Source organism: Leptonychotes weddellii, chromosome 15 (genome assembly GCF_054177405.1).
Source record: "Leptonychotes weddellii isolate Sample4059 chromosome 15, ASM5417740v2, whole genome shotgun sequence".
NCBI lineage: Eukaryota > Metazoa > Chordata > Mammalia > Carnivora > Phocidae > Leptonychotes > Leptonychotes weddellii.
The window spans coordinates 40,447,874-40,474,394 of NC_138383.1; the positions used below are offsets into that span (position 1 = coordinate 40,447,874).

The following is a 26,521-nucleotide window of genomic DNA, read 5'->3' on the forward strand; positions in this document are numbered from 1 at the left end:
TGCTTCTCCCACTCCCGCTCCCCCCTCTTGTGCTCTGTCTCTAAAATAAATAAATAAAATCTTTAAAAAAAAAAAAAAGAATGAAAATGTCCTATCAGGTATCAAAATTTACTGCAAAGTTATAATGATGAAAACTGGTGTCAAAAACAGGATACCATTTTTTTTTTAAAGATTTTATTTATTTGAGAGAGAGAGAGCACATGAGAGGGGGGAGGGTCAGAGAGAGAAGCAGACTCCCTGCCGAGCAGGGAGCCCGATGCGGGACTCGATCCAGGGACCCCAGGATCATGACCTGAGCCGAAGGCAGTTGCTTAACCAACTGAGCCACCCAGGCGCCCCAGGATACCATTTTTTACAATGAGCAGCTTAGCAAAATAAAGTTTGATGGTGCCCAGTAGTGACAAGGTACATGGTGGCACTTCATATACTCTAAGCATGGGTATAAACTGGTAAAAACTTTTTGGAGGTTGCCATCATCTATGAAAAAAAATTTAATTGAGGGGTTCCTGGGTGGCCCAGTCGTTAAGCATCTGCCTTCGGCTCAGGTCATGATCCCAGGGTCCTGGCATCGAGCCCCGCATTGGGCTCCCTGCTCCGCGGGAAGCCTGCTTCTCCCTCTCCCACTCCCCCTGCTTGTGTTCCCTCTCTCGCATTGTCTCTGTCAAATAAATAAAATCTTAAAAAAGAAGACTGGGGTAGATCTGCAGATGTTGCTTTTGAAAAATACCTAGAATCTATTAGATGAAAAAGCAGGAGGTGGGACACTAGGTACAATGTAATTCCATTTATATACAGATTTGTATTTGTATATATATAAATATATCTAGAGAGAAAGCTTATGCTGCTGGTATATGCATAGGAATATTTTTAAAGAATATCTAAAAATTTATTAACAGTGATTGCATTTGGAAAGATTTTTGGAGGTGGAAAGGACAGGGAAACTGATATTTCCTTTTTTAGATACCTTTGTGCTGTTTTGAATTTATCATTTGTGTAATGCTAGAAAGTGTCCCTTCAGTTGTGGTCCTGGTACAGGAACAAACAGGCCAGTGAAACAAAATTAAATTTCCAGAATTTATATGTATATGAATTTCACAAGGAGTAACAGCAGAATTTCAAATTATTAATGAGCATTTCAATAAATGACATAGGGACAACTATTATTCACTGGAAATAATATAATTAGACTCAGGGTCAATAAGAAAACAGAAGCCACTCTAGGTATTTCAAGCAGAAAGGGATTTAATAAAGAGAGTTATGTTTCAAATCTGTCAGGAGGGCTGGAAAATAAAAACAGGAGAGCTGGTATCACCCAGAGTCAGGAGGTGCGGGAAGCTGCCACCATTGCCGGAGGCCATGGCAAAAAGAAACACTTCTTTGCACCTTCCAGTCTCAAGCAAGTGCCTCTCGCTGGCAAAACCTAAACTAGAAACCCACTGCAAGGGAGTCTGGGAATGTTTAAAGACTTTCAGCCCCTGTGACACAGGAGAGTGTGGATAAGCAAAGGAGGTGGTTATTTCAGTAAGTGGTGTGGTAAAAGTTATGCTTCTGGGAGAAAACAAACAAACAAAACCGAAACTCAGTCCCTAATTCATACCTTATACACATATAAATTTCAGAAAAAAAAGAGTAAAATTTAAAAGAAATGATAGCATCTGAATGAAAGACAAGGATTACTTTCTACATTATATACTGATACACCATTTAATTTTTATGCAGTAACTTTTATGATCCATGAAAACAAAGATTGCTCCATTGCAGGGTTAGGAGTAGGGAGATGGGTCGAGTTTTAACATGGGGCATAAAGATAAAGTAAGATACTAAGAACAAAGCCAGCCTGTAACGAGGCCCTAATCTCTGTGCCCCCAACTCCCAGGCCAGGTTCCATCTCCGCCTGTACAACAGTGCTCTCTCCCAGTGACAGTATTTACCGAGGAACAAGAGTCTCCCTGAGCAAGTCACTAAGCTGGAAGCTGGGTAAGGATTAACACAGTGTATTAAATACAACAGAAATGAAACTACAGATCAAAGTCTTCGTTTTCTCTTCGCCTCCCTAGTTCCTGTTTTGGTGACTTTAGTTTTTCTCCTTTTCACATTTGTTATAGGCGGTGCTTTTTTATGGCCTGATTTGAAATAATAGGCAACATCTTAGGATCTTGAAAATGCCAGACTAGGAAATGTTACTGACCACTGTCCCTCAAGAGGTACTTTGTAGAAGACTACACTGGGAGACATTAATAGAAATGCCAAGAAAAAGCATTTTTAGGAAAATAAGGTTGGAAATTGCTGTACCTCCTCTTGGGGAAAAAGGTATCACAAAGTATATTATGTTTCTGTATTAAAGGCACTTCTAAAAAGAAAACAGTTTAATTTTATTTAATATCAGATGTTTACCAAGTTTATTTTCTGCACAACACACAAACACTTTTAGTACAATGTATGGTTAAAAAACAATATTCCACAATTAATTTGTTAGATTCTACTCCAGATCATCTTAAAAAAAAAAAGGAACGACACCAAGACTGGTTGATGTTCTCTCCCAACAGATGAGGAACCTGGTCCTAATCTTCTGCGAGCAGATTCTCGGATTTCAGCTGGGTCTTCCTTGTGCTGTCCATGTTCAGGTGTTGGTATTTTCTTTTAAAAAAGCCACACTAAAACAAAGGAGGGGAAGTCCCATTATAGGCCTAAGATACCCACCTGTTTTAGAAAACCATTATCTAGTTGCCAAAATAGCTCCTATACTCCTCTGCTTTTTCATGCCTCCTCTGAATCTCTCCCTGATAACCCGATCCTTCAATATCTGTCTTTTTCTTTTAATCAGGAATGATTATATTTAAAAAAATTTTTTATTTAAATTCAATTAGCCAACATATAGTACATCACTAGTTTTTGATGTAGTGTTCAACGATTCATTAGTTGCGTACAACACCCAGTGCTCATCACAACACATGCCCTCATCAATACCCATCACCCAGTTACCCCTTTCCCCCAACCCCCTCCCTTCCATAACCCTGTTTGTTTCCCGGAGTCAAGAGTCTCTTGTGATTTATCTCCCTCTCTGATTTCTTCCCATTCAGTTTTCCCTCCCTTCCCCTGTGGTCCTCAGCGCTATTCCTTATGTTCCACATATGAGTGAAACTATATGATAATTGTCTTTCTCTGCTTGTCTTACTTCACTTAGCATCATCCCCTCCAGCTCCATCCATGTCTATGCAAATGGTGGGTATTCATCCTTTCTAGTGGCTGAGTAATATTCCATTGTATATATGGACCACATCTTCTTTATCCATTCATCTGTTGAAGGACATCTCCTCCTTCCACAGTTTGGCTATTGTGGGCATCGCTGCTATGAACATTGGGGTGCATGTGCCCCTTCTTTTCACTACATCTGTACAAAATCCATCTTAAATGTTGCCTTTCCACAAACCTTTTCTGGTGCTCATTCTCCAGTCAGAAGTGAAAAATCACCTTCCCCTTAAGCCCCAAAGTTCCTTAACCTTTTTAACTTAACTAATTCTGCAAAGTATTATAGTTTCAGCTGTAAAGGATCTTATTTATGTAAAAATACTCAGCCTACTATGAATAGTATGGCCTCCTACATCAAGAAACTCACAATCTAGGAGCACCTGGCTAGCTCAGTGACTCTTGATCTCAGCGCTGTAAGTCTGAGCCCCACGCTGGGTGTAGAGATTGCTTAAAAATTAAAAAAAAAAATTTTTAAAAACTCACAATCTAGTAGAAACAAAAATAATTACCATACAGTGTGATGACTGCCACTTGGGTTTCCAGAAAGGAGCTTATTCACAGGGAAAACATATAACTCAGCCCTGAGGACTGAGGAATCTCTGGGCTGAGATTTAAGGAAATAGTGTGAACAAGGTGAAAAAGTGGGAAAAGGCATTGGTGTGGGGGGATGGCAGTACAGATAGCAAGGACAGAGACACTAAACGTATTGAGTTACACGTGTTTAGAGGAAAAAGCAAGACCTAAGGGTAGAGAGGGGTGGAGGCCACAGAGTAAGGGTCTTGAAAGCAGTAAAAAAGTTTGAACATTAAAAGAGGGGAAGGAGGGGCGCCTGGGTGGCTCAGTCATAGAGCGTCTGCCTTCGGCTCAGGTCATGATCCCAGTGTCCTGGGATCGAGTCCCACATGGGCTCCCTGCTCGGCAGGAAGCCTGCTTCTCCCTCTCCCACTCCCCCTGCTTGTGTTCCCTCTCTCGCTGTGTCTCTCTCTGTCAAATAAATAAATAGAAAATCTTAAAAAAAAAAAAAGAGGGGAAGGAAAGTAAAGGATTTAAAAAGGGTAATGATCATCATATCTACTTTAGGAAAATTTCTCTGTACTCTGATATTTCACACGAGTAGAACTGACCTGGAATAGGATGATTACAATCGCAGTCAAAACCAGAAGGCCACTAACACTGCTTCCAATAATAATGATGACAGACAAATAATACTCCTCTTTCAGGAAGATGATAGTGATCTGAAACGAGACAAGGAGATCATCCAACAAGTCTGCTAACACAGGTGAGAGAAAAATTCTTCATGTTATTTTAAGGAGCAAAATATGAGAACTCGGCAACATTCTGTATATTGACCAAGGCTGACAGTAAAGCAAAAAGCTAAATGTTTCTTGATGCATCATCTAAAATTATCTAACGTCGAGACTTCCAGTTTCTGGTCCCACATGTAGAGCGCATGGCAGGCACCACTCCGTACTAACAAGTACAAAGCTGAACAGACTGAAAAGTCAACAATTCTTGACTTCCTAAGAGAGGGAAAGACACCTGGCAAACTGCTGCCCCCAAGAGTGGTGAGAGAGAGAGAGAAATATAGGGAGTAGAGGCTTCCCAGTGCTGGGGTAAGAAAATCTGATCTGTAATTGATGAATTATGAGAAGCTCAGTATTGACAACTCTCAGAGTTAAAAACTCAAGGGAACCCAGTCATAATGGAGCCCCCACAACACTATAAGGTTTTCCTCCAGGAGCTTTACCAGGTTCCTACAGTAAATACTAGAGAAAAATCCCTTTGTGCTTCTGGCAAGGGGAGAGAAAAAGGAACCATTTTGAAATAGGCCACAGTACTCTTTTTGGCCTACCCTCAGGGGAAACTAGTTAACTGGAGCCTAACCTGCTAAGGTATTACCAGAGTCCAACTGACCTGGGGTAAGGGAAATACCCAACTCAAGCCCACTCTAGGTATCCTGTCCCACATAAGGGGGTTGAAAAAAAATGAGAAACATGTGAAAATGTAAAGTTCACAGCCCCGAAGCACAGGCTCACTAAAAGACTGAACCTAGTCATAGGATGGTAGAGCACTCCCCTCCCGACACCTCACCACCTTAATAAAGACCTATTTACAGCAGTTCCTTTTACCTGGTACATCATGTCCAGCTATCAAGAAAAAATTATCAGGAAAAAAAAGAAAATAAAAAAATTATAAAACACATCAAAAGGCAAAAAACACAATTTGAAGACACAAAGCAAGCATCAGAACCAGACAGAGAAAGGATGTTTGAATTATCAGACCTGAAAATTAAAACAACTATGATTAATATGGTAAGGGCTCTAATGGATAAGGAGACAGCATGCAAGAACAAAGACAAAGAACAGATAGGTAACGTAAGCAAAGAGATGGAAACCCCAGGAAAGAACCAAAAAAATATGCTAGAGATAAAAAAAAAAACCAAAAACCTGTGTAACAGAAATGAAGAATGCCTTTGATGAGCTCATTAGTAGACTGGCCACGGTTAAATAATCTCTGAGCTAGATATACCAAAGGAATCCATGAAAAGCAAAGAGAACAAAAATTGGATGGAAAAAACACACCAATAACTGCACAACAAAATTATCTAAGGAACAAAATACTTTCAGTTATTTTTCTGTCAGAAGATCTGTTAAAGATTCTTTGACACTTTAACAGAAGTCTCAGAGAATTATGGTCTCTAGGTTTTAGAGAACACTGAAAGACAGAAAATCAGTTCTACATCCAGCTATGCCACTCTGTGTCCTTGAGCCCCAAAATGATGACCTATTTTAAATGATCTCTAAGTCCTTTTCAACTCTGTTCTTTTTTTCTTTTTAAAGATTTTATTTATTTATTTATTTGAGAGAGAGAATGAGATAGAGAGAGAGAGCATGAGACGGGGGAGGGTCAGAGGGAGAAGCAGACTCCCTGCCGAGCAGGGAGCCCGACGTGGGACTCGATCCCGGGACTCCAGGATCATGACCTGAGCCGAAGGCAGTCGCTTAACCAACTGAGCCACCCAGGCGCCGCAGTCCTTTTCAACTCTGTTCTGACAGCTCTTTTTGACCTTGCACAAATCCCACACGAAATATATGACAAAGATACTTGTCTGCTCTTCACCAAACTAAAGTGTACGTTACCTCAAAGACACAATAATAAATGCAAAATGGCATGCATGTATACTACAGTTGATCCTTCAACCACACGGGTTTGAACTGCATAGGTCCACTTATATTCATCTTTTTTTGGATAAATACAGTACTGTAAATGTATCTTTTATGATTTTCTTAACATTTTCTTTTCTCTAGCTTACTTTATTATAAGAATACAGTATTTAAGGGATGCCTGGGTGGCTTAGTTGGTTAAGGGTCTGCCTTCGGCTCAGGTCATGATCCCAGGGTCCTGGGATCGAGTCCCACGTTGGGCTCCCTGCTCAGCAGGGGGCCTGCTTCTCCCTCTGCCTGCCGCTCCCCCTGCTGGTGCTCTCTCTCTCTCTGACAAATAAAATCTTAAAAAAAAAAAAAAAATACAGTATTTAATACAATAAGGCTTCTGGTCCATAGTATGCTATTTGTAAAGTTTTTGGGGAGTCCAAGGTTATACATGGGTTTTTGACTACGTAGGGAGTCATGTTGTTCAAGAGTCAGCTGTACTTAGAGAGTAGTCCTATTAGAAGCCATCCCCAGCATTGTTGTCTAAAGGCTGTCTCAATTTTAGGAGTCTAAGCCCTCTTCTCACTAACAAGACTCAGCTGGAAAGTGATGGCCCTTCCATGGCCAGAGCTTCCCAGGACTTAAGTGGGGCCAGAGGGCCACCAAAACTTCTCTGCCTGCCCAAACACTGAGTTCTTTTCATGCACATGTTTAAGCACCAAGGTCGGGGGGCTTTGGAGATAATTTCTGTATGGGTTGGCAAGCTGGACAAATTTAACTTTAATATTTTTTTATTTCTGAGCGAGCACGCGCGTGTGCACACACGCATGCACTTGTGCAAGCAGGAGAAGGCAGAGGAAATGAAAGCATCAGTAAGAGAGGGAAATAAATTATATATATGTGCATATACGAAACTGTTAACTACAGCACTCTTTGGGAAGAGGGAGTTGGGGACATGGAAAGAGGGGGAATGAGGGACCATTATTTTTCATTTGATATTTTTCTGTAAGGCTTGGATTTTCTTGCTCTTCTATTAAAAAAAAAAAAATCTGGGCCTTGGGATAATGGAGCACTTCTCTTTCTTCCATGTAACTTTTTGTATTAGAAATACTTAAAAATAAAAGGCAATGTTATTTCTGACATGTCTGGAGAACTGTTCCTTTCTCCTCCTCCAGGAAGTAAATCACAGAACCTAATATTTAGCAATCCAGCCTCACTCTCTTAACATTCCCTCCAGTAATGATCATGCCTGACTAAAGAGCCCACAGATGGATTATCTCTCAAGCCAGCTGCTGCAGCTGACCCCTAACCATATCTAGGTTAAGTGTCAAGATCATTTAGCCCATAGACTTCAGTTTGACTTGTGGTCACACTTTTGCAAAAGGAATCCCAAGAGTCCTACTATTTAGTTTAAAATTTATAAAAGAATTACACACTCCTGAGTAACTAGTTAATACTATAAACACTGATACTACACACTAGGAAGACAGTCAATGTATACAAAATAATTTCTCACTTGGCAAATTTTAAAACTACATTTTCAAATCAAAGTATACACAGCTGTTGATTTCAGCATAGTTATTTCAGCTTAGGCCTCTTATTCAATTGCCATTTCAAAGACGGGAAAACTGAGGCAGAATCTGACTAATTCAAGGTCACAGAGGCAGCTTGTGGTAGAGTCAAGATCAGAGGTGGCAAGGCTGAAAACAGAAAGCGGTGCCTGTACAGAGGCTCTAAGGCTAGGCACAGTTTTCTCCAGAACACCGCTCAGAAAACCAGAAAACAGCCAGGGATTACCTTAGTTCTGTGGTTCTCTGCATTCAGCCTCTTGTATAGAGATTTGTTGAAAGATATTTCACCAACGATCTGCAGTTCAGTTACACCTCTTGGTAACTGTAAGATGGAGGGTAGATTTTAGACATAGACCTACTGTTTTTGGACAGCATCTTTTCCTTTAAATGTGTTCCTTCTCCTGTATTCCTTTGTCTAGTTAGTGGTCTTGGCAACCACAAAGTTGCCAAAGCAAGAAACCTGCAATCATTCCCCAATTTCTTTTCCTTTACACTTTACCTCCTGTCACAGCCCCACTCACCAGCCCCAAATCAGTTTTTGACAATTCTTTTTTTTTTCTTTCTCATATCTGTCCCTTTTCTCCATCCCTCATTGCTACTCCTTCAGTTCAGATCTCATCATTCTCATCTGGATCACTGTGAGGAGTTAAACTTGATCCTAGTGCCCACTTTAGAATGAGTGATCAGAGAATGCCTCTCTAAGAAGGTAACATCTGAGCTAAATATAAGAAACCATGCACATGAAGATACGGGGGAAGTACAGTGTCATGCAGGGACGCCTGGATGGCTCAATCGGTTAAGCGTCTGCCTTCAGCTAGGGTCATGATCCCAGGGTCCTGGGATCGAGCCCCATATCGGGCTCCCTGCTCAGTGGGAAGCCTGCTTCTCCCTCTCCCTCTGCCCCTCCCCACACTCATGCTCTCTCTCTCTCTCTCACTATCTCAAATAAATAATAAAATGAAAATTTTTTTTAAAAGTGTCACGCAGAAGGGACAGCAAGTGCAAAGATCCTGTGGCCAGAATAATATTGGAGAAACCAAAAGGACAGAAGAGCTGGAGTATAAGAAGTGGGAAAGAGGAGAGTACTAGGAGATAAAAGTTGAAGCAGCAGAGACTAGACCATGCAGTGCCTTGCAGGCCATTGAAAAAGATGTGTTTTACTCTAGGTGTATTCAAATGTCACTTTTTTCTTTTCAGAGCCATGGCACAATGTTTATTTATTTTTTAAAAGATTTTATTTATTTGACAGAGAGAGAGACAGCGAGAGAGGGAACACAAGTACGGGGAGTGGGAGAGGGAGAAGCAGGCTTCCCACTGAGCATGGAGCCTGATGCGGGGCTGGATCCCAGGACCCCGGGATTATGACCTGAGCCGAAGGCATGCTTCACAACTGAGCCACCCAGGTGCCCCGGCACAATGTTTACTTTAAAATAGCTGTTATGTGAAGAAAGATTTGTAGAGGGCATGGCAAGAGTAGAGACAGGAGGAAAAGACAGTTTTTACTGCAACAGCCTGGGCAAAAGATGGTAGCCCGAACTACAACAGTAGCAGTGGAGATGGAGAGAAGTGAATGGATTCAGAACCTATTTTGGAGGGAAGGACAGAGCTTGGCGCTGGAACAGGTATGGGGATGTAGGGAAGGAAGGAGTCACAAGTATTTCCTAAGGTAAGTAACTACAGTAAGTTACCCTAGTCAATTACCCCAAGTAATTGTGTAAAGAACAGACTGGGGCAAAAGGTGAATCAGGACACCTGTTTTGGACATGTTACATTTGAGATGCTGTTAACTCTTCCGAGAGAGAGAGCGCAGAGGCACGTGAGCACAATCAAATGTGGAGCATTCACCATCTTAAGTACCTGCTGAGATTGATTCAAGGACAGCTCCGCGGCCACTGTTACGTTTTCTGTATTCGAAGTGATGGTACAGTTCACTGAATACCATTCTTCCACATACTGAAAAGGAAACTCTGGTTATAGTTAGCGCAGTCCCTTTTTGAGTGCAAAAGCAGAAAACGTTAACACTGGGCACGCAGAGCATGTTCAGGTCCCAGCAGAGAGGGTGTGAACAGTTTCGGCGCTCCGCTTGGCTCAAGCAAAGCCGCCACCGTGGCTAACCGTGGCTAACGGGGCCCAGTGAGGACACCGAGGACAGCCTCGGGGCCACCCCGCAGAAGCTTTCGGCAGGAAGCGTCCGCAAAAGTAGCCACGGGCCGCTCCCGCCGCCCGCTTCGGGGCCTCCTCCCTCCCTCCACCCCTCGCGACGGCCACGCTCACCCGAGCAGGATCGCTCCCACAGCGGTCTGACTTCTGACTAGACTTGCACTCGGTGTGGGCCTGAAACGAGACCCATGACAGTGCGAAGAGGAAGACGCCAAACTGCCCGTCCCCTGCCCGCCGCCTCGCGCGGGGCCCATTGTGATGCGCATGCTCACGACCGGACGCTAGGACCCAGCAGCCAGGCCGGCCCGCGCGTCTGTCTTAAGGAAGTCTCGCGGGGTTTGCGTTTGAATCGCCGGGCGGGTGCCGACCATGGCGGCGTCACTCCAGCGACCCGGGAGTCGGCTCTTCCGAACGTACGGGGCTGTGGGCGGCGGGAGGCCGCGGCGGCGGCCGGACCGGGCAGCCGCGCAGTGGTTCCCGCCGCAAGGCCAGAAGCGTTTTTTCAGCAGCAGCAGTAGCAGCGACGCCAGCAGCGGCGGCCCCTCGCGGTCTAGCGCTTCCGACGACCCCGACGACCCCGACTTCCTCGGCATTCCGGTAGGTCAGCGGCGGAGGCGCCCTGGCGGTCGAGCCTCCAAGGACCGGCCGAGTCTGGTCGCGACGCCACGACGCCCGAGGCTGCGAGCTCGGCCTCCGCAGAAGTGCAGCACCCCCTGCGGCCCACTCGGACCGCCGCCCTTCCCTAACGGCAACCCAGGCCGCCTCAGCCCGGACCTCAGCGCGTGCAGCCAGCCCGGGGACGGCGGCGAGCTGGGCACCAGCGCCTCCCTGTTCAGCAGTCTGGCCTCTCCCGGCCCCGGCCCCGGCCCCTCCGCCTCTCCGGATGCGGCCTCCGAAGTTCCGAGCGGCTTCCACCTCCCAGCGGCCTCCCCGGGCCCAGCACCCCTGCACGGCTTCCCGGAGGCAGCAACAGGAGGAGGCAGGTTCACCAGGTTGGCCCATCGAGCCCATGCCAGTCTCAGGTCCGCTCTCTCTAGTCTTATGGACTCTGGAAACCCTGAAGATTCTGAGTTTGGGACCGATGGGAGGAATATGAGGGAGTCTTGCTGTGAAAGGAAGCGGGCTGGGAAGAGGCTGGAGAGGCCAGGTTTATCAAGCATGGGTAAGAAGAGGGCCACAGACCAGGACTCCTGTCAAGAGATCGGGTCTCCAGGGGCTGCCCAGATGGACTACGAGGCAGATGGTTGCAAGGGCTGTATTGTACCTGGGGAAATCAACAGGCTGGAGAGAACTGGGCCTAGGCGAAAAAGGAAACTTCGGGAAACAGTAGAGACCTCCCTTCTCCATTACCACCAGTTTAAGAAGAGCCAAAAGATGGAAAAAGACTCATTCCTCGCCCAGGACCTGGCTCATTTACAGAATGCCTGCTCTTGGACCAAAGCCAGGGCTTCCTTCAGTTTCCACAAGAAGAAGATGGTGACTGCTGTGTCAGAAGTGTGTAGCAGCCACACCATTGCCAGTTCTCTCTCTGAGTCCCTCATATCCGAATATTCAAACCCTCCCGTTATGAACAGAACAAACAGTGCTCTATCTCCTTGGCACTGCTCTTCCGTGTATTTGCTAACCCCCTTAAAGACACTACATGTCACAGACAAAAAGGCATCTGATGCTGAAAAGGTTTATGGGGAATGCAATCAGGAAGGTCCTATCCCCTTTAGCTATTGCCTTTCCACAGAAAAACTGGAGTGCTGTCAGAAGATTGGGGAAGGGGTGTTTGGAGAAGTGTTTCAAACAGTTGCCAATCACACACCCGTTGCCCTAAAAATCATTGCTATTGAAGGACCAGATTTAGTCAATGGAGCCCATCAGAAAACTTTTGAGGAAATTCTGCCGGAGATCATCATCTCCAAAGAGTTGAGCCTCTTGTCTGATGAGGTATGCAACCGTACAGAAGGCTTTATTGGTTTGAACTCCGTGCACTGTGTTCAAGGATCTTACCCTCCCTTGCTCCTCAGAGCCTGGGACCATTATAACTCAACTAAGGGGTCTGCAAATGACCGGCCTGACTTTTTTGAGGAAGACCAGCTCTTCATTGTACTGGAATTTGAGTTTGGAGGGATTGACTTAGAGCAAATGAGAACGAAGTTGTCCTCCATGGTTACTGCAAAGAGCATCCTGCACCAGATCACAGCATCCCTCGCAGTGGCAGAGGCATCACTGCACTTTGAGCACCGAGACTTACATTGGGGGAACGTGCTCTTAAAGAAAACCAGCCTCAAAGAGCTCCACTACACCCTCAATGGGAAGACAAGCACTATTCCCACCCGGGGAGTGCAAGTCAATATCATTGACTACACACTATCGCGGTTGGAGCGGGATGGGATTGTGGTGTTCTGTGACATTTCCATGGATGAGGACCTATTTACAGGTGAAGGTGACTACCAGTTTGAGATCTACAGGCTAATGAGGAAGGAGAACAACAACTGCTGGGGTGAATATCACCCTTATAATAATGTGCTCTGGCTCCATTATCTCACAGATAAGATTCTGAAACAGATGACCTTCAAGATTAAATGTAACACCTCCGCCATGAAACAAATGAAGAGAAAGATCCAGCATTTCTATAGGACAATGCTGAACTTCAGCTCTGCCACTGACTTGCTTTGCCAACACAGTCTATTTAAGTAAGCCAGAGGTGCCTTATTGGCCCAAACTGAGAGGACACTGGTCTTACAGCCCCTGATGCTATTTTCAGTCTCCATCCCCAGAGCAGGGTGGAATTCCCATTCTATATGTTTCTAGAAATTAACAAATATTCTTTAAAAATAAACTATACATGGGAACAAATGATTACAATTTATAAGCCCTCTTTCTCTCAGCAGAGCCCATTCTGTAAATGCCTTTCCGTATATTCATTTTTGAACCTTGACATTTCATGAACCCTGAGCCAAAAAAAAAAAAAAAAAATTGCAGGAAAGCCAAAGGCCTCAACTTTCATACTGATCAGAGCCTGTGGCTGTAGGTATAAGGGAACCATACTACAGATAAAGAGTCAACTGAGAGCAAAGGTGCTGTAGCAAAGCAGAGACAGAGACAGACTGGAGGGAGGAAAGGAAGATGGTAAATGTATAGGGAGAAGTGCAAGAAATAGCTCACGTTTATCAAGCTTATTTGCCAGTCACAAAGAGAAGCAGAATTTATCAGTTTTTCAAAGGGAAAATACATGTCTCCATGGGTATTAAAAAGGTTTTTTTTGCTTATTTTTCATCAAGGGAAGGAAAACTGGAATGTTGCTTTAAGAGCTGAATGGTTAATATTTCTTGTGAACATGACTGGCAATTTACTCCTGATGTGTTCCCAAGTTAACTAAACTTGTTTTTACTCCTTTCCTAGAATTCTAGTTTTATACCTTTTAGAATCCACAGTCATTCTGGAAAGAGACGTGATCGTGATTAAAAAACAAACAAAAAAAACAAAACACCTCTAAGTACCTGAATCTTTGTCACGTTTTTCACTCTTATAAATTGGAGAGCTTGTAATTTGATTGGAACACAAATTTGCAGCTGGAATACAGCTCCAAACAGATTTTCCCCATGTATCTACAAAATAAAATCAAGAGAGTAGGAAATCAAAACTGGTGTTGTTTTGCCACCTGTAACTGCAATAATAAGCATTAAGCACTTACATTGAAGAGGAATTCTTTGTAGACAGAAAGCCCCTGGCTTGTGTTCATGTACATCACTGAAGGTCTGCAAATGAGAGGATATTTGCTAGGCTTCCAGGCCCCCTTCTTTCAAATGAGCCTGAATGCTACCACTTGGATACACTAGGACAGAGGGCACCATATCCTTAAGAATCAAAGCGGAATATCAAAATGTAAAGTGGTAGGGCAGTTCAGATCAGGTAGAATATTTGAATTCTGTGTATTTGGGCTGGTTCTGTGTCTAATTGTTATTCCTCAGTGGCCTTACTTTTCTCCTTCCTTACTTCCCAATCCCGCAGCTCCTCTCTTCCCTCCTTAGCATTATGTCAGTAACCTTTAGTATTAAGAACAGTTGGCACTGCGCCCCCTTTGATTACTACCGTGGGGTTTCTAGGACCCAACTGTTCTTGCCCTAGGGATCCGTGGGAGCCTGGGTTTTAAGCAGCCTCCTGTCAGAGATGAGGAATGCCCACATCCACCCTGACCACCTGAAGCTGCAGGTGTTGGCCCCTTGGAAGTACTTACTTAGGGAGAACTGCAATGAAGGCATGCTTGAATTGAAGGCTGTGGCTCTGTGTGACCGAAGACTTTTTGTCATTGAAACTAGGAAATAAGAATGTCAGTTCACAGCACACCCACTGTGTATACCGCTGCTTATATACCTTGGCTTCTCAGGGTCAGGGAGGGTCAGATAAGAAATAACACTTGGAGATAAGTAATTAGAGTGCAGAGGACTTGCTAGAAGACCATACTTGGAGAAACACTGATTTAAAAAGGGTTTCTCAACCTTGACAATAATATTTTTTGTGAGAGGCCATCTTACATACGCTATGGTGTTTAGCAGCATCCCTGGCCTCTACCCACTAGATACCAGAAGCATTCCCTCACCCCACAAGTTGTGGCAACCAAAAATGTTTTTAGGCATTGCCCCCGAAGGGCAGAATCATCCGCGTTTGAGAACCTTTCCCCAAAACTATACCCATACCCTACCCCTGAAACAGAAGTTTCACAGGTGACCGAGCTTGTCCAAGTTAAATGAACCAGGAATAGAACTTATGTCCAAGGCTCATTTACCAGACTATAGCATAGTTTTGCTTTGTGTGTCAATAAAAGGACATTTTTAGTAACTCTGATAACAAGTAGGGAAGCCAAGTCACCGCAGCTACACAGATTCCTTCTGTGGTTTCACTGAGGCTCTCCCCGGGCAGTGACCGAGCCGAAGCTCACACACGCACATGGGAGGGAGGCTTCTTCTGGGGCCACAGCCTGGGCCTGCAGGGCCACAGGCACTACTTACTTGGTGACTGTCACAGTGATGTTGGCTGTCCTGTTTGGAAAGGCATTCTCCTCTAGCTGCCAAACTACTGAAAAGTTTGCCTATTAAAAAAAAAAAAAAAGGTCACTTGGTTCTTCTCTAGCACTCACAGTTCAAACTGCTTCTTACTAACTAAACACACTGGGAAACCACTCTTAATGCCTCACATTTTAGCCCAGCGTGCTTGCACATCCATTAGTCCACATACGCCTTGCAATGTCCATAAGGAGTAAGGGTGCACAGCATTATTCCCCTTTTACAGTTGAGGGAACCACTTCAGAGCTTCCCCACAGCACAAAGACCATCAGTGGCAGATGAGGGACTCACTCACAACTAATAACTTTGGGCCTGCTGCTCTTCCCATACTACTCCCGGCTTCACTCTGCTGTATGGGCTGAGGAAACAGTCTGTGGCTACATCCCCCACCCCACCACTCCCCACTTTTTTTTTTTTTTAAAGATTTTATTTATTTATTTGAGACAGAGAGAATGAGAGAGAGAGCACATGAAAGGGGGGAGGGTCAGAGGGAGAAGCAGGCTCCCTGCCGAGCAGGGAGCCGGATGTGGGACTCGATCCAGGGACTCCAGGATCATGACCCGAGCCGAAGGCAGTCGCTCAACCAACTGAACCACCCAGGCGCCCCCACTCCCCACTTTGAGAGCAAACTCGGCAGCTCTAAGCTCTGCTGTGGATTGACTGCAGGAAAGGGAAATGTGGAGACCACAGCTGAGATTCAAATGAGACTGGGATGTAGGAGACACCACCCCCACGTAAGTGAGAAGAGTCCGCCAACCCAAACACTCACAGACGACCTCTTGAGTATAGGGTGACCAATCTTGCAGTTCATGACCAGCACAGAAGCATTTGGCTTAGGGTCATCACACTGCATGTCTGGAGAAGGAGGCTGTTAACACAGAGAAGACACTGTTCTTAAAGAGCAAGAAAGGAAGCAGTTTCCTGATACCAATTCGACAAACATTCACTGATTTTCTACATGCCAGACATCTGCCAGGAGCCTTGGGACACAAATCAGACTTGATTTCTGTCTTCCTCCCAAGCTGGGCAGAAGGGATCAATGGTAGGTAGTTGAGAAATTTAAATACAAGCCCTAAGGAGTGGTTCTGTAAAAGGTACAAGGAAAAACAGTATCGAAAGAAGTGAAATCCAACTAGGAGGAATCTGTGAAGTCTTCAGGGGAAGGAGACATTTGAACTGGGCAGACTTGTCATACTGACTCCTTACAGTGAGGAAGACTGCACTGTGGTGTCTCACCAAATAAAAGCAAAGACAGTTATTAAAGGATGCCGGGGAAGGTTTGAGTTCAGGTGATACAGAAGGAAAGCAGTTCTTTTTTGTTGTTCTTTTTTGTTGTTTTTGTTTTTTAAGATTTTATGTATTTATTTGACAGAGAGAGACACAGCGAGAGAGTGAACACAAGCAGGGGGAGTGGGAGAGGGAGGAGCAGGCTTCCCGCGGAGCAGGGAGCCCGATGCAGGGCTCCATCCCAGGACCCTGGGATCATGACCTGAGCCGAGGGCAGACGCCCAACGACTGAGCCATCCAGGCGACCGTAGGAAAGCAGAGCTCTGATGCGCTCTATGTAAAGCAGGGTTGTGTGTAAAAGGGTCCATCAACATCAGGTCTGGACCCAGGGACCCATTCCCTCGGAAACTCTTAGGGAGTTGTAAAGTTGTGTCCAGAAATGCTTTATCTGAAGCTCTGCCGCCCCCAGATGGAAATGAGACTGCTTCTCTTCAAAGGGACTTATATTCTCTAGTCCGGTGAAATGGTTTCATAATTACAGATAGAACTTCAAGCAGCCAAGTTTTCTGATTGCCTACGATTTTAGAGAACATTTCTCAGGGTTACAATACTTCACAGCCGCAGGATATCCTTGGGAGAAACAGTTTCCTGTTATCTTGCGGCTAGCTTCCAGTCTGTGACCCCAGGCTCACGAGGGGCCGGGCCGACTCTTACTTTCCCAGTGCAGGCTCATGTGTGAGTCTTTCCCTCCCAGAACCCTGGTCAAGAAAGGGTGACTGCCGAACAGCCACACCGCAGGTGCTGTAGGCAGGGAACAGCGCGCCTGGACGCACAGCACAGCGTGTGGTTGGACTGGAGGGGATTCATCTCATTAACAATCATTTATTGGATGGACCAGGATGAGCCTGGAGGCAGGGAGACCAGTTAGGAGGTTGCCATAAAAAAGCAGGTATGCAGGGAGGGAAGGCCTTGAGTGGCATGTTTCATCGTTACCTTTTGTATCCTCTTAAACTGGAGGTTTCTGGGGTAATTCAAACTCATGGTCGTCATGTAGGAATCTTCCCCAGAGTTAGTTAGGTTAATGTTCATAGTCAGCTCCTTTGTGAGACCCACCACCAATTCCTGCCTGCACAGTGTAGGCAAATAGGTACATGTTACCAGTTTATTCAATCTGTAAAAACCTCAATGCAGTACAATAGAACATCCTTAACTAGCTCCTTAAATTGCCTGACGGATACATTTAGCCTAGATTTTCTTCCCCTCGACATAAGCAATTGCCTGGACCAGCACACCCACCTCGGTTGCTGTGTGAGAGGGTGTTAATGGCTACCATGGTGCTCACTATGTGGCAGGGACTGTGCTAAATGCTTCACATCCTGAAGTAATCCTCGTAATGCCCCTATAAAATAGTATGCTTACTCTCCATTGCATAGAAAAGGAAACAGAAGCCAAGAGAGTCTAACTAATTTGCCTCAGGTCTAGCATTCTCAAAAGAGGGTTGGGAAAATCATATTTAAATCCTCTTTCTGGGACGCCTGGGTGGCTCAGTCGTTAGGCGTCTGCCTTCGCTTCAGGTCATGATCCCAGGGTCCTGGGATTGAGCCCTGCATCGGGCTCCTTGCTCAGCGGGAAGCCTGCTTCTCCCTCTGCCTCTGACCCTTCCCCGCTTGTGCTCTCTCTCACTCTCTCTTTCAAATAAAATAAAATCTTAAAAAAAATTAATAAATCCTCTTTCTACTACCAATTCACTGCAACCCTAGGCAAGATACTTCATTCTCCCAAGTTCATACATTTCACATATACTTATGGAGTACTTTCCCTGTGCCAGATACTCTGCTCAGTACTGGAGATCAGCGGTGTATGAGACAGATACTGTCCCTGCCTCTTTCTTGGCCTCAGCTTTCCCATCCACAAAATCATTCAGGCCCTTCCAATTTAAAGACTGCTTTAAAACAGTCTGTTCAGACAGGAGGAGAGAAGACTTGGGGATTTGTGAGAGCTTCCTTCAGTCCCCTGAGGGCTGCGGGCCCCAGAGTATAAAACCACTATCCACCACTGAGATCTACAGAAAAACATATTAGCAATGCAAAGAAAATCTCCTAACCATCTGAAATGTTCAAAAACAGGATATGAAGCTTTGGGAAGCAATGTGACATGTGTTTTCCTGTTATATTGTTTTTGTTTTATCACAGCTGAGAAGAGGATAGATTGACTGGTGGGAGAGAGGGGGCAGAGATTGCTAGAGCCTGCTGTGTATGGAAATCTGTTCGAGAGATGGCAAATGCCTGTGTAAGATAGTAGTAGTGGGGACAGAGGCAAGGGATTGAAGCCAGATACGGTAAGGCCACACTTGCAACCAGAGCAACAGAAAGAGGGATCAAGGATGAGTCCTGAATTTTCACCTTGGATAACCAAGTGGTGCTATTCATGAGGGAGAGAACATGGAGGAAGACCAGAGGGTGGCAGCCGACCAGAGGAGTTCAGTCAGGGCATATAATGAGACATGCCTATGGCATAACAAGGTAGAGATGTTGAAACAGCAGTTGGATATACTGTTCTAGAGCCCAGGAGAGAGATCTGGGAGCCACTGGAATATTTCACAGGGGTTCTTAACCTGAGGGCCAGGGACAGTTTCAGAGGGCCCCAAGTGCAAACACTTATGTATGCACATGTGATCGTATAGGGAGGAGGGCCTGTGGTTTTCCTTAGGCTCTTTAGGAGACCAAAAACGTGGAAAACACTGAAATATTTGGATGCTAAGGATTAGACTCAATCATGCTTTTGAAAAAAAAGAAGAGACTGATTACTATTTACACTAGGGGGCGACGTAGGGCCAGTTGTGTGTGTATATATCGCAAGGAGTTGGCTGCGAGGGAAGTTCTGGGCTGTAATCAATTCCCATTGGAAACAGCAGCATCTGTTTATCAGACTGGATTCCAAAGCACTCAAAAGCCTTCAGTTGGATCCTCAGTAATCGAGATGGGCTAAGCCATCCACAAGTCCTACAGTTGTCTATGAAAAGGCTGACCAGGACTCAGGCAACAGCGTTCTTCCCCACAGATGCCTACTCTGGCCAACAGGCCATCGGTACCATGCTCCGTATACAGCACTAGTAACCAGGGAGGGTATTTTAAAACCATCACGTGTCCAAAGCCAAACTCCTTATCTCTTCCTCCCCACACTGCCCTCCAAAATCATTCTTCTAAAGGCTTCTTTCCCCAATTCAGTTCTTGGCATTGCCTTTATTCTGGAGTTCAGTGTGATCCAACAGAACTTTTGCAGTAATGGAAATAGTCTATATCTGTGCTGTTCAAGATCACCAGCCATATATGGGTGTTGAGCACTTGAAATGTGCCTAGTTCACCTGAGGAACTAAAATTTAATTATACTTAATTTTAATTAAATAGCCAAATGTGACTAGTAGCTACTGTACTGGACAGCAAAGTTCTAGATGCACAGGACGAAATGATGGAGGCTGCCTTAGACCCTTCTCTTTCTCTCACTCCCCACATCTAATCTGTCATCGAATCTTGTGGGCTTTAACTTCAAACTATAACCACCTTCAACTGCTACCACTGTGGCCCGAGTCACCATTGCTTCCACCTGAATTATAATAGATCCTTACCATCTCCCTGCTTACATCTTTGCTCCTGCAGTTTACATACAACACAGCAACAAGAATGAGCCTGTTAAAATGCAAGATCCTGTCATTCCTGTGGCTTCCTAGTTCACAGTAAAAGCCCTTATGCAGGGCCTCATAAGCCCTGAATAACCGTGCTCCCTGCCCTGACATTATCTCTCCCTTCCTCATTCTACTGCAACCACACCGGTGTGCTGGCCGTTCCTCCCACCTCCAGCCACGCTTCTATCTCAGGGCATTTGCAGTTGCTCTTCCTGCAGACACCCACAGAGTTCATTCCTCAACCTCCTCCTGTGTGTACCAAATCATCACCTCAGTGAGCCCTTTCCCGACCATTCTAAAACTGCAACCCACCCCTACCCAGAACTTTTTCCCACCTTCCTTGCCTTTTATTCATAGCGCATCTCATCAATATAAAATTCACCTATTATCTTCTCCACCTAAAACACCAGGAGGGCAAGAATTTTTGTCTATGTTGTTTGCTGATGCATCTTCAGCATGTAGAGTGCTTGGCACAGAGGAGATGCTCCATAAATATTTAATGATTTAGTTAAGTAATTTGGTTAAGAGGTGAGCCAAGGAAGAGGCTACCTCTAACTGAGGTAGTCCTAGGAGCAAGAAACACTGGGTTATGAAAATAGCATTATTCAGGGTGTCAAGAGACCTGGGTTCAAGTCCACCAAATGACCACTGTGACTCCACACAGTCCTTCAACTACTGAGTCTGTTCCCTAATCTATAAAACAGGAATACAAATCTCTTGCCTCCCTCATGGTGTGGCTGTGGACCCAATGAGATAATAAATGCAAAGCCCTTTATAGGCCACCCCATGAGGATGGGTCAGTTTTGATGAGGGTTTTGCCCAGGTATGCCTTCAGAAGGAAGTTAATTGCAGAAACTATGATGACTGGATCCAACTCACTGAGAGGTAGTGGTGGCCAACTGTAACTCAGCAACACAGAACAACTTATTCTTGCAATTCTTCTCATAGGGCAGCTGTAACCAAACAGAGAGAAGCAGGGGTCAGTCCAGGGACACCACCATCCCCAGTAGCTTCTCCTTAGGACACACTCATCCTTCCTTAGACTCTGAGAAGTACAGGTACACAGAAGTGGAGGCTGATAGGCTGGGGTTGTGCCCATATGGCCAAGAGAGCTGTGACTGACATTCCTTGACCTGTCAGGGGTAGGGAGTGTGCTTTTGGTCTTACAACACAGGTACACCATGACTCAGGCCTGGTCAAGGTAAAAAATGGGGTGACCTTCATGGAATGGTAGGGGTGCCTGTCACATTTATGTCATGTGAATTAAGCAGCAGTGTTCACAACTCACTAATCTGAACATTTGGGGGAGGAAAACCTAAGTGAAGAGAAGCTTCCTTAGTCCTTTTAAAAGTAGAGACAGGAACAGCAGGGGCAGGAATGGGGTATAGCTAATCACATATTATCAGGTCCAGTCCCCATGACCAGTCTTCCCCGTAGGTAAAATATTCCCCTTATAATCTTGCCTACACTAAAACAAACTAATTTGGAAGGTTAAATAGGGCCCAATACACTATTTATAAGTTTAAAACAACATTTCTTGCCTAAAATAATCAAGATGACAATCCTCACTCGTAGGGAGGCTGATTCTCCCGCTTCCTGGGCAGGTGAGCAATAGAAACAGTTACCTTGATTATGTTACTCTCTTTCTATTCACTATTTGTGATTGATTCATTGGATAGTGGCCAAAATTTGAGCCAAAGAATTATATAATTTAATTTATATAGAGCATTGTTGTAAGAATATTAGACAGTCATGAGTGTCCTGTGATTACCTGGAAATACACTTATGCTACCTGAAGCTTTTCTGTGCCAGTATGAACTGCTTTTGGCTTCTTCTTTTTCTTTTTGGAGATGCAATTCATTCCAGCTGACTGTAATTATTACTTCAAATGCTCATGTTGTCACTTTGATCTTGCTGAGTTTTCTATATGCTGTAAGACCCTCTAAATGAAGACTGACAGAATACCATGGGGGCCAGGGCCTAGGTGGGAACCAATTCACCTTAGATATCAAAGAATCAGGAAATCTGACTGTTTATTTCATCCTCTTATTTCCCTCAGTTATGAGAGAAGTTTCTTGTGACATTACCTGCTTGTTAGGGTACAGGTTTTGTAGGCCAGACATTCAGCCTGAAGGCTGTGGTCAGGACCTGGGTCAGCAGATGCACTAAAGGGCATCCTGTCTACAGCACAGAGCAGGTTAGCTCTAGTCCGGGCCCCACACAGGACCCCCATCACACCAGGAACCCCACCACACCTCATCAGAGACCCTTGCCAAGTTGGACAACATATTCCTATGCATCATTAAATATGTAGCAAGCACGTTTTCTGTGAACATGAAGGAACTAAACTTGCATGTGATTTGGAGACTTGCATTACCCACCAGTAAGGCCCTGGGCAAATTAACACCATCTTAGGAACTCAGTTTCCCCATTTAAACAGCAAGGGGCCTAAATACTGTCTGAGGGCCCTCCGAACTTTAACATTCTTTAAAGTTAGAGGAGCAGGTGCTTCTTCGGGTGTGGCTCCCAGGAGATTCTCGTGTAGCTGAGTCACCTGGAAGATGGCGAAGGGCTTAGTGTAGAAGTCCAAAACAGGGTGGGGATGGTCCCTCTGGCCCTCCGAGGTCTGGAGTTGGTAGCTGACGCTGACACTGATGTTGGAGAAGCAGTCCTCCTCACAGAGCTACAGAGTTACCAAGTAATGCAGGGTCAGAGTGGGGGACAAGATGACAAGGAGAATACTTTTAATTTTAAAGTAATCATAATAAGAAACAATGAAAGTGGTGAGTCGGAAGTTGTAAGCCTCTTCCAAATAAGCCAAGCTGAAGGGAAACTTCCTTCAGCCAAGCTGCCTAGAGCTGTGGGAAAATCTCACTTGATCTGCTATGGCCTCAGGCCGGACAACTCCTGATGGTTCCCATCCCAAACCCAAGGGGATTTTGGCCATCAGAAGTTTAAAACCAATTTGAATTTTTTGGAGGGCAAATGGATGCCACAGAAGGGAAGAATCATGGTCACATCTGTGTTTATAAAGATCTTTCTCAAAGCAGCCTGCAGGACATATTAGAAACGTACAAGCTGAACATAAGGAGATTACGTAGGGTGCCACTGGCCATTCTCCTTAAGTGAGCCTTTCAGCCACGGTAGGAGCTTTGAACACCCGAGAGTCAGTGAGCCTGATTCCGGCGTGGAAAATGGAGCTTTCATTGAAGGAAGGCATAGGCTTGCTAGAAACTCTCTCATAATCCAATTAACACTCTGAACAGACATAGGAACACATGCGTAGGCAGAAGCATAATTTACGAGTTTACTGGCATAAATGATCCTTCTAGGTCCTTCTAGGCCCTGTCAGGCTCTGAATGCTGACAAATACATTTCTTTTATGTCTCTAGGCACCTTTGTCAGGAGTAAGCCTTTGTAAATGATAACTTTTGTCTTAATTTCTACTTTCTCGTTCAATTTTTCTGATGTTTATTCATATAAAGGGACTCAGCCCCACTGCTACTACCACGTGAGGTGGGGGACCTCTGTTATTCCTGATTGGTTACCAAGAAAAATGGCAGACAGTTGAGCATTTCCCTTTGTGTCGAGCTTCTGGGAAGCTCAGAGGTACAGTAAATGTTCAATTTCAGCAGATTTCTTTACTCTGGAGCTCTAGTACAATTAACTCCGTCTCTCATGCCATTATGTGGTTCTTGAACTATTAGGATTATATAAACTGCCTAGTTTGTTTTGGGTCTATACCCTTCATTGCATGCACCTCAAATCTTTTCTCAACAACACACACTCCTCTGGACTTTCTTCTAAACTCCTCCACTCACCTCTCCCTCTGTGGGAATGAGCAGGAGGGACTCACAAAGCCGGGACACACCGCCATCCCACTCCTTAAGGTGGCTCTGACAAATTCTCTTGTCTGAACACTGCAGCCTCTTCCTCTGCTTCACCACGTCCACATCCACCGTGAAGTTTAGGAGTGTCTCTCTGAAGCCTGGGAATGAAGGCCAGAACCTCATGATGAGGCTGGAGTGGGTAAGCCTTAGACAAAGCGTCCCTCGCCTGCCTGCAGTTCCTTATGAGCCCCTCCTGCGTGGTGTCCCCACCTAGTCCCTTGTGCTGGATTCCTGAGTTTCTTCATTTCGGAAGTACTTTTCTCATGGTCTTCTGGCACCTGGCTAGGGTCCCCCAGTGGCCCAGACCCAAACCCATGCTCAAGGCCAAGTCAGTCTTCCCTTAGGGGAAGGAGGGCTCAGAGAAGAGGCTATGAGTGAAGGAGAAAGGGAGGAGGAAGAATAATCAGAAGATGGGAGAGAAACCATAGAGTAAAACCCAAGGATAGCAGAGCTGGAAGCACCTTCAGACCACCTGGACCAGCTCCCTTACTGCACAGAATAGAAGAGATGGGAGATGGAGGCATGGCTGCTTTTTTCTGAGTGTGCTTTCAAGAACTCAATCCTTCAACCTTGAGGAAGAGACCCAAAGCCCCTCTTCCCAGCAGGGATCAGATAAATCCCTTCATAGTATGGATTTAATAGCAGACCACCCTTTTCTGGGTCACTTCCCATTAAACAGAACCTAATGTCAAAGGAACTCAGCTCTAAAAGAGGGATTTCAAGTACCAGGACTTCATAACACTCCCTATACCCCTCCCCCGGCAGGCCTCTTTTCCTGTCCCCTACTGAAGCCAACAAAGAATGACCACAACACTTGGCGGGGGTGGGGGCGGGGGGGGTGGGTCCGTTAGGCTGCCTGTTACCTGACTTAGCAGCTGTGGTCATAGGGCTGATTTCAAAACACAAACATGCATTCACACTGCTGTTGAAGCCGATGGGCAGTGCCTTGGGGGTGAAGGTCATGGACACCTTCAGGTAAACTACAGGTCTTGAGCTAAACGAGACAGCAAAGAGAACTATGATAAATGACTGTAAGATTTCAGCGCTTGGCTCATTCATTCATTCAATGAATATTTATTGAACATCTCCAATATACCAAGTGTTGTTCTGCATCTTCGGGATAGAGTAGGGAAAGAGACGAGTCCCTTCTCTAGTGGGAAAACAGACAATAAGCAAATAAGAAGAAACTATGTACAGGTAATGCTATGATAATAAAATAGGATAAGGTAAAAGAGATTGGGGGTTACTTAGGTTGGGTGATCAGGGCTGGCCTCACTGATGAGACATTTGAGATGTGTTAACTAGAGCTGAAGATAAGGGGAACCTCACTCCCAGCGGAAAGTACAGCTAGTACAAAGGGCGTGTGGCAGCAATGAGCTTGATTTGTTTGAGGAACACAGAGGTCAGCATGACTGGAGCACAGTTAGTGAGACAGAGCGTAGTAAGAGGAGATGGGGATGGAGGGATGGGCAGGGCCAGGCCATGGAGAGGGTGGGCCACTGTAAGGAATTTGGATGTTCCTCTCTAAGTGGGAGCTGTTGAGGGGTTTTAAGCAGCAGAATAAAGGGATTACTCTGGCAGCTGCGTGGAGAATGGAGCACGGGGAGTGGGGGCAGGGAAGAATGCATAGCAATGGTGGAAGTGAGAGATGACAGCATCTTGTACTGGGAGGCATTTTGAAGACAAAGCCAACAAAATCTTGTTAATGGGGTGGCAGAAGAAGGAAAGAGGAACAAAGGATGATTCCTGGGTTTTTGTCCTGAACAAATGGTGCCATTTACTGAGCTGGGAAGCGTGGGGAAGGGCAGGTTGGGAGAATGAGAAATGGGTGAGAATATGAGGCCCACTTTTAGACATTTTAACTTTGAGATGCCTGACAGTAACAGCCAAGAGGGGTGTTGGATAGACGGCCAAGTCTGGAGCTCAGTGGAGGGCACGGGGCAGATAGGTGCTTTGCCAGAGTCTTTACCGCCATGGGATTTGATAATTTACTTAGGGATGGAGCATAGAAGCTCTGAAATTCATATCATCATCAAGATAATAGCCTTCACTGACCACTGTACCAAATACTTTGCAAAGATTCTCTCAATCTTCATAACTCTGTGGGGTAGATGCTAGTGTTATTCCCATTTATAGATGAGAAAATTGGGACTCAGAATACAGTAACTTGCCCAAGGGCACATGGTTAATTGAGAGCCGAGGTTCAAAGCCAGACGCACAGATTCCAGAGCTGATGCCCTTAACAAACACATTTACTCCCTCCCATCAGTTCCTGGTGTCTTCATGGGGTCACTGAAGGCAGGGCAACTAGGTGAGGCTGGGACTTGGGACCACAGAAGGCAGGGCGAACCCCTACCGGAGCACAGCTGCCCGGCCCAGAGTGCCCACAGTGATGTCAGCAAGGTGGTCACCGGTCAGATCGAAGCCACCAGCCACTGACATGCCGAAGTAGTGGAGTCCTGAGGCGACCGCTGAGGCTTTGATCCGCTGTGGAGGGAGAAACACAAGGCATGGAGGAGGAGAAGGGGAGTCCTTT

The 26,521-nt window shown here is 45.3% G+C and overlaps 2 protein-coding genes across 2 annotated transcripts in view; one reads left to right on the top strand and one right to left on the bottom strand.

Annotated features, from left to right (window-relative positions):
• Positions 1-1,677: 1,677 nt before the first annotated feature.
• Positions 1,678-26,521, bottom strand: part of ITGAE (integrin subunit alpha E) — a 35,025-nt gene continuing 10,181 nt past the window's right edge. Inside the window, 16 exon segments of the mRNA XM_081805553.1 lie at positions 1,678-2,654; positions 4,374-4,484; positions 8,199-8,294; positions 9,830-9,925; positions 10,247-10,306; positions 13,624-13,731; positions 13,818-13,881; positions 14,361-14,438; positions 15,133-15,212; positions 15,956-16,054; positions 17,407-17,539; positions 20,975-21,048; positions 22,650-22,778; positions 23,917-24,083; positions 24,849-24,979; positions 26,342-26,472. Coding sequence (XP_081661679.1) covers positions 2,562-2,654; positions 4,374-4,484; positions 8,199-8,294; positions 9,830-9,925; positions 10,247-10,306; positions 13,624-13,731; positions 13,818-13,881; positions 14,361-14,438; positions 15,133-15,212; positions 15,956-16,054; positions 17,407-17,539; positions 20,975-21,048; positions 22,650-22,778; positions 23,917-24,083; positions 24,849-24,979; positions 26,342-26,472 — 1,650 coding nt within the window. The 3' untranslated portion in view covers positions 1,678-2,561.
• HASPIN (histone H3 associated protein kinase) lies at positions 10,476-12,996 on the top strand. Its single transcript, XM_006746387.3, has one exon. The coding sequence runs from the start codon at positions 10,502-10,504 to the stop codon at positions 12,818-12,820; it is 2,319 nt and encodes a 772-aa protein (XP_006746450.2). The 5' UTR covers positions 10,476-10,501; the 3' UTR covers positions 12,821-12,996.

Bases quoted from the DNA above. Each gene is read 5' to 3' on its own strand.
- HASPIN (XM_006746387.3), top strand. From the start codon at position 10,502: ATGGCGGCGTCACTCCAGCGACCCGGGAGTCGGCTCTTCCGAACGTAC.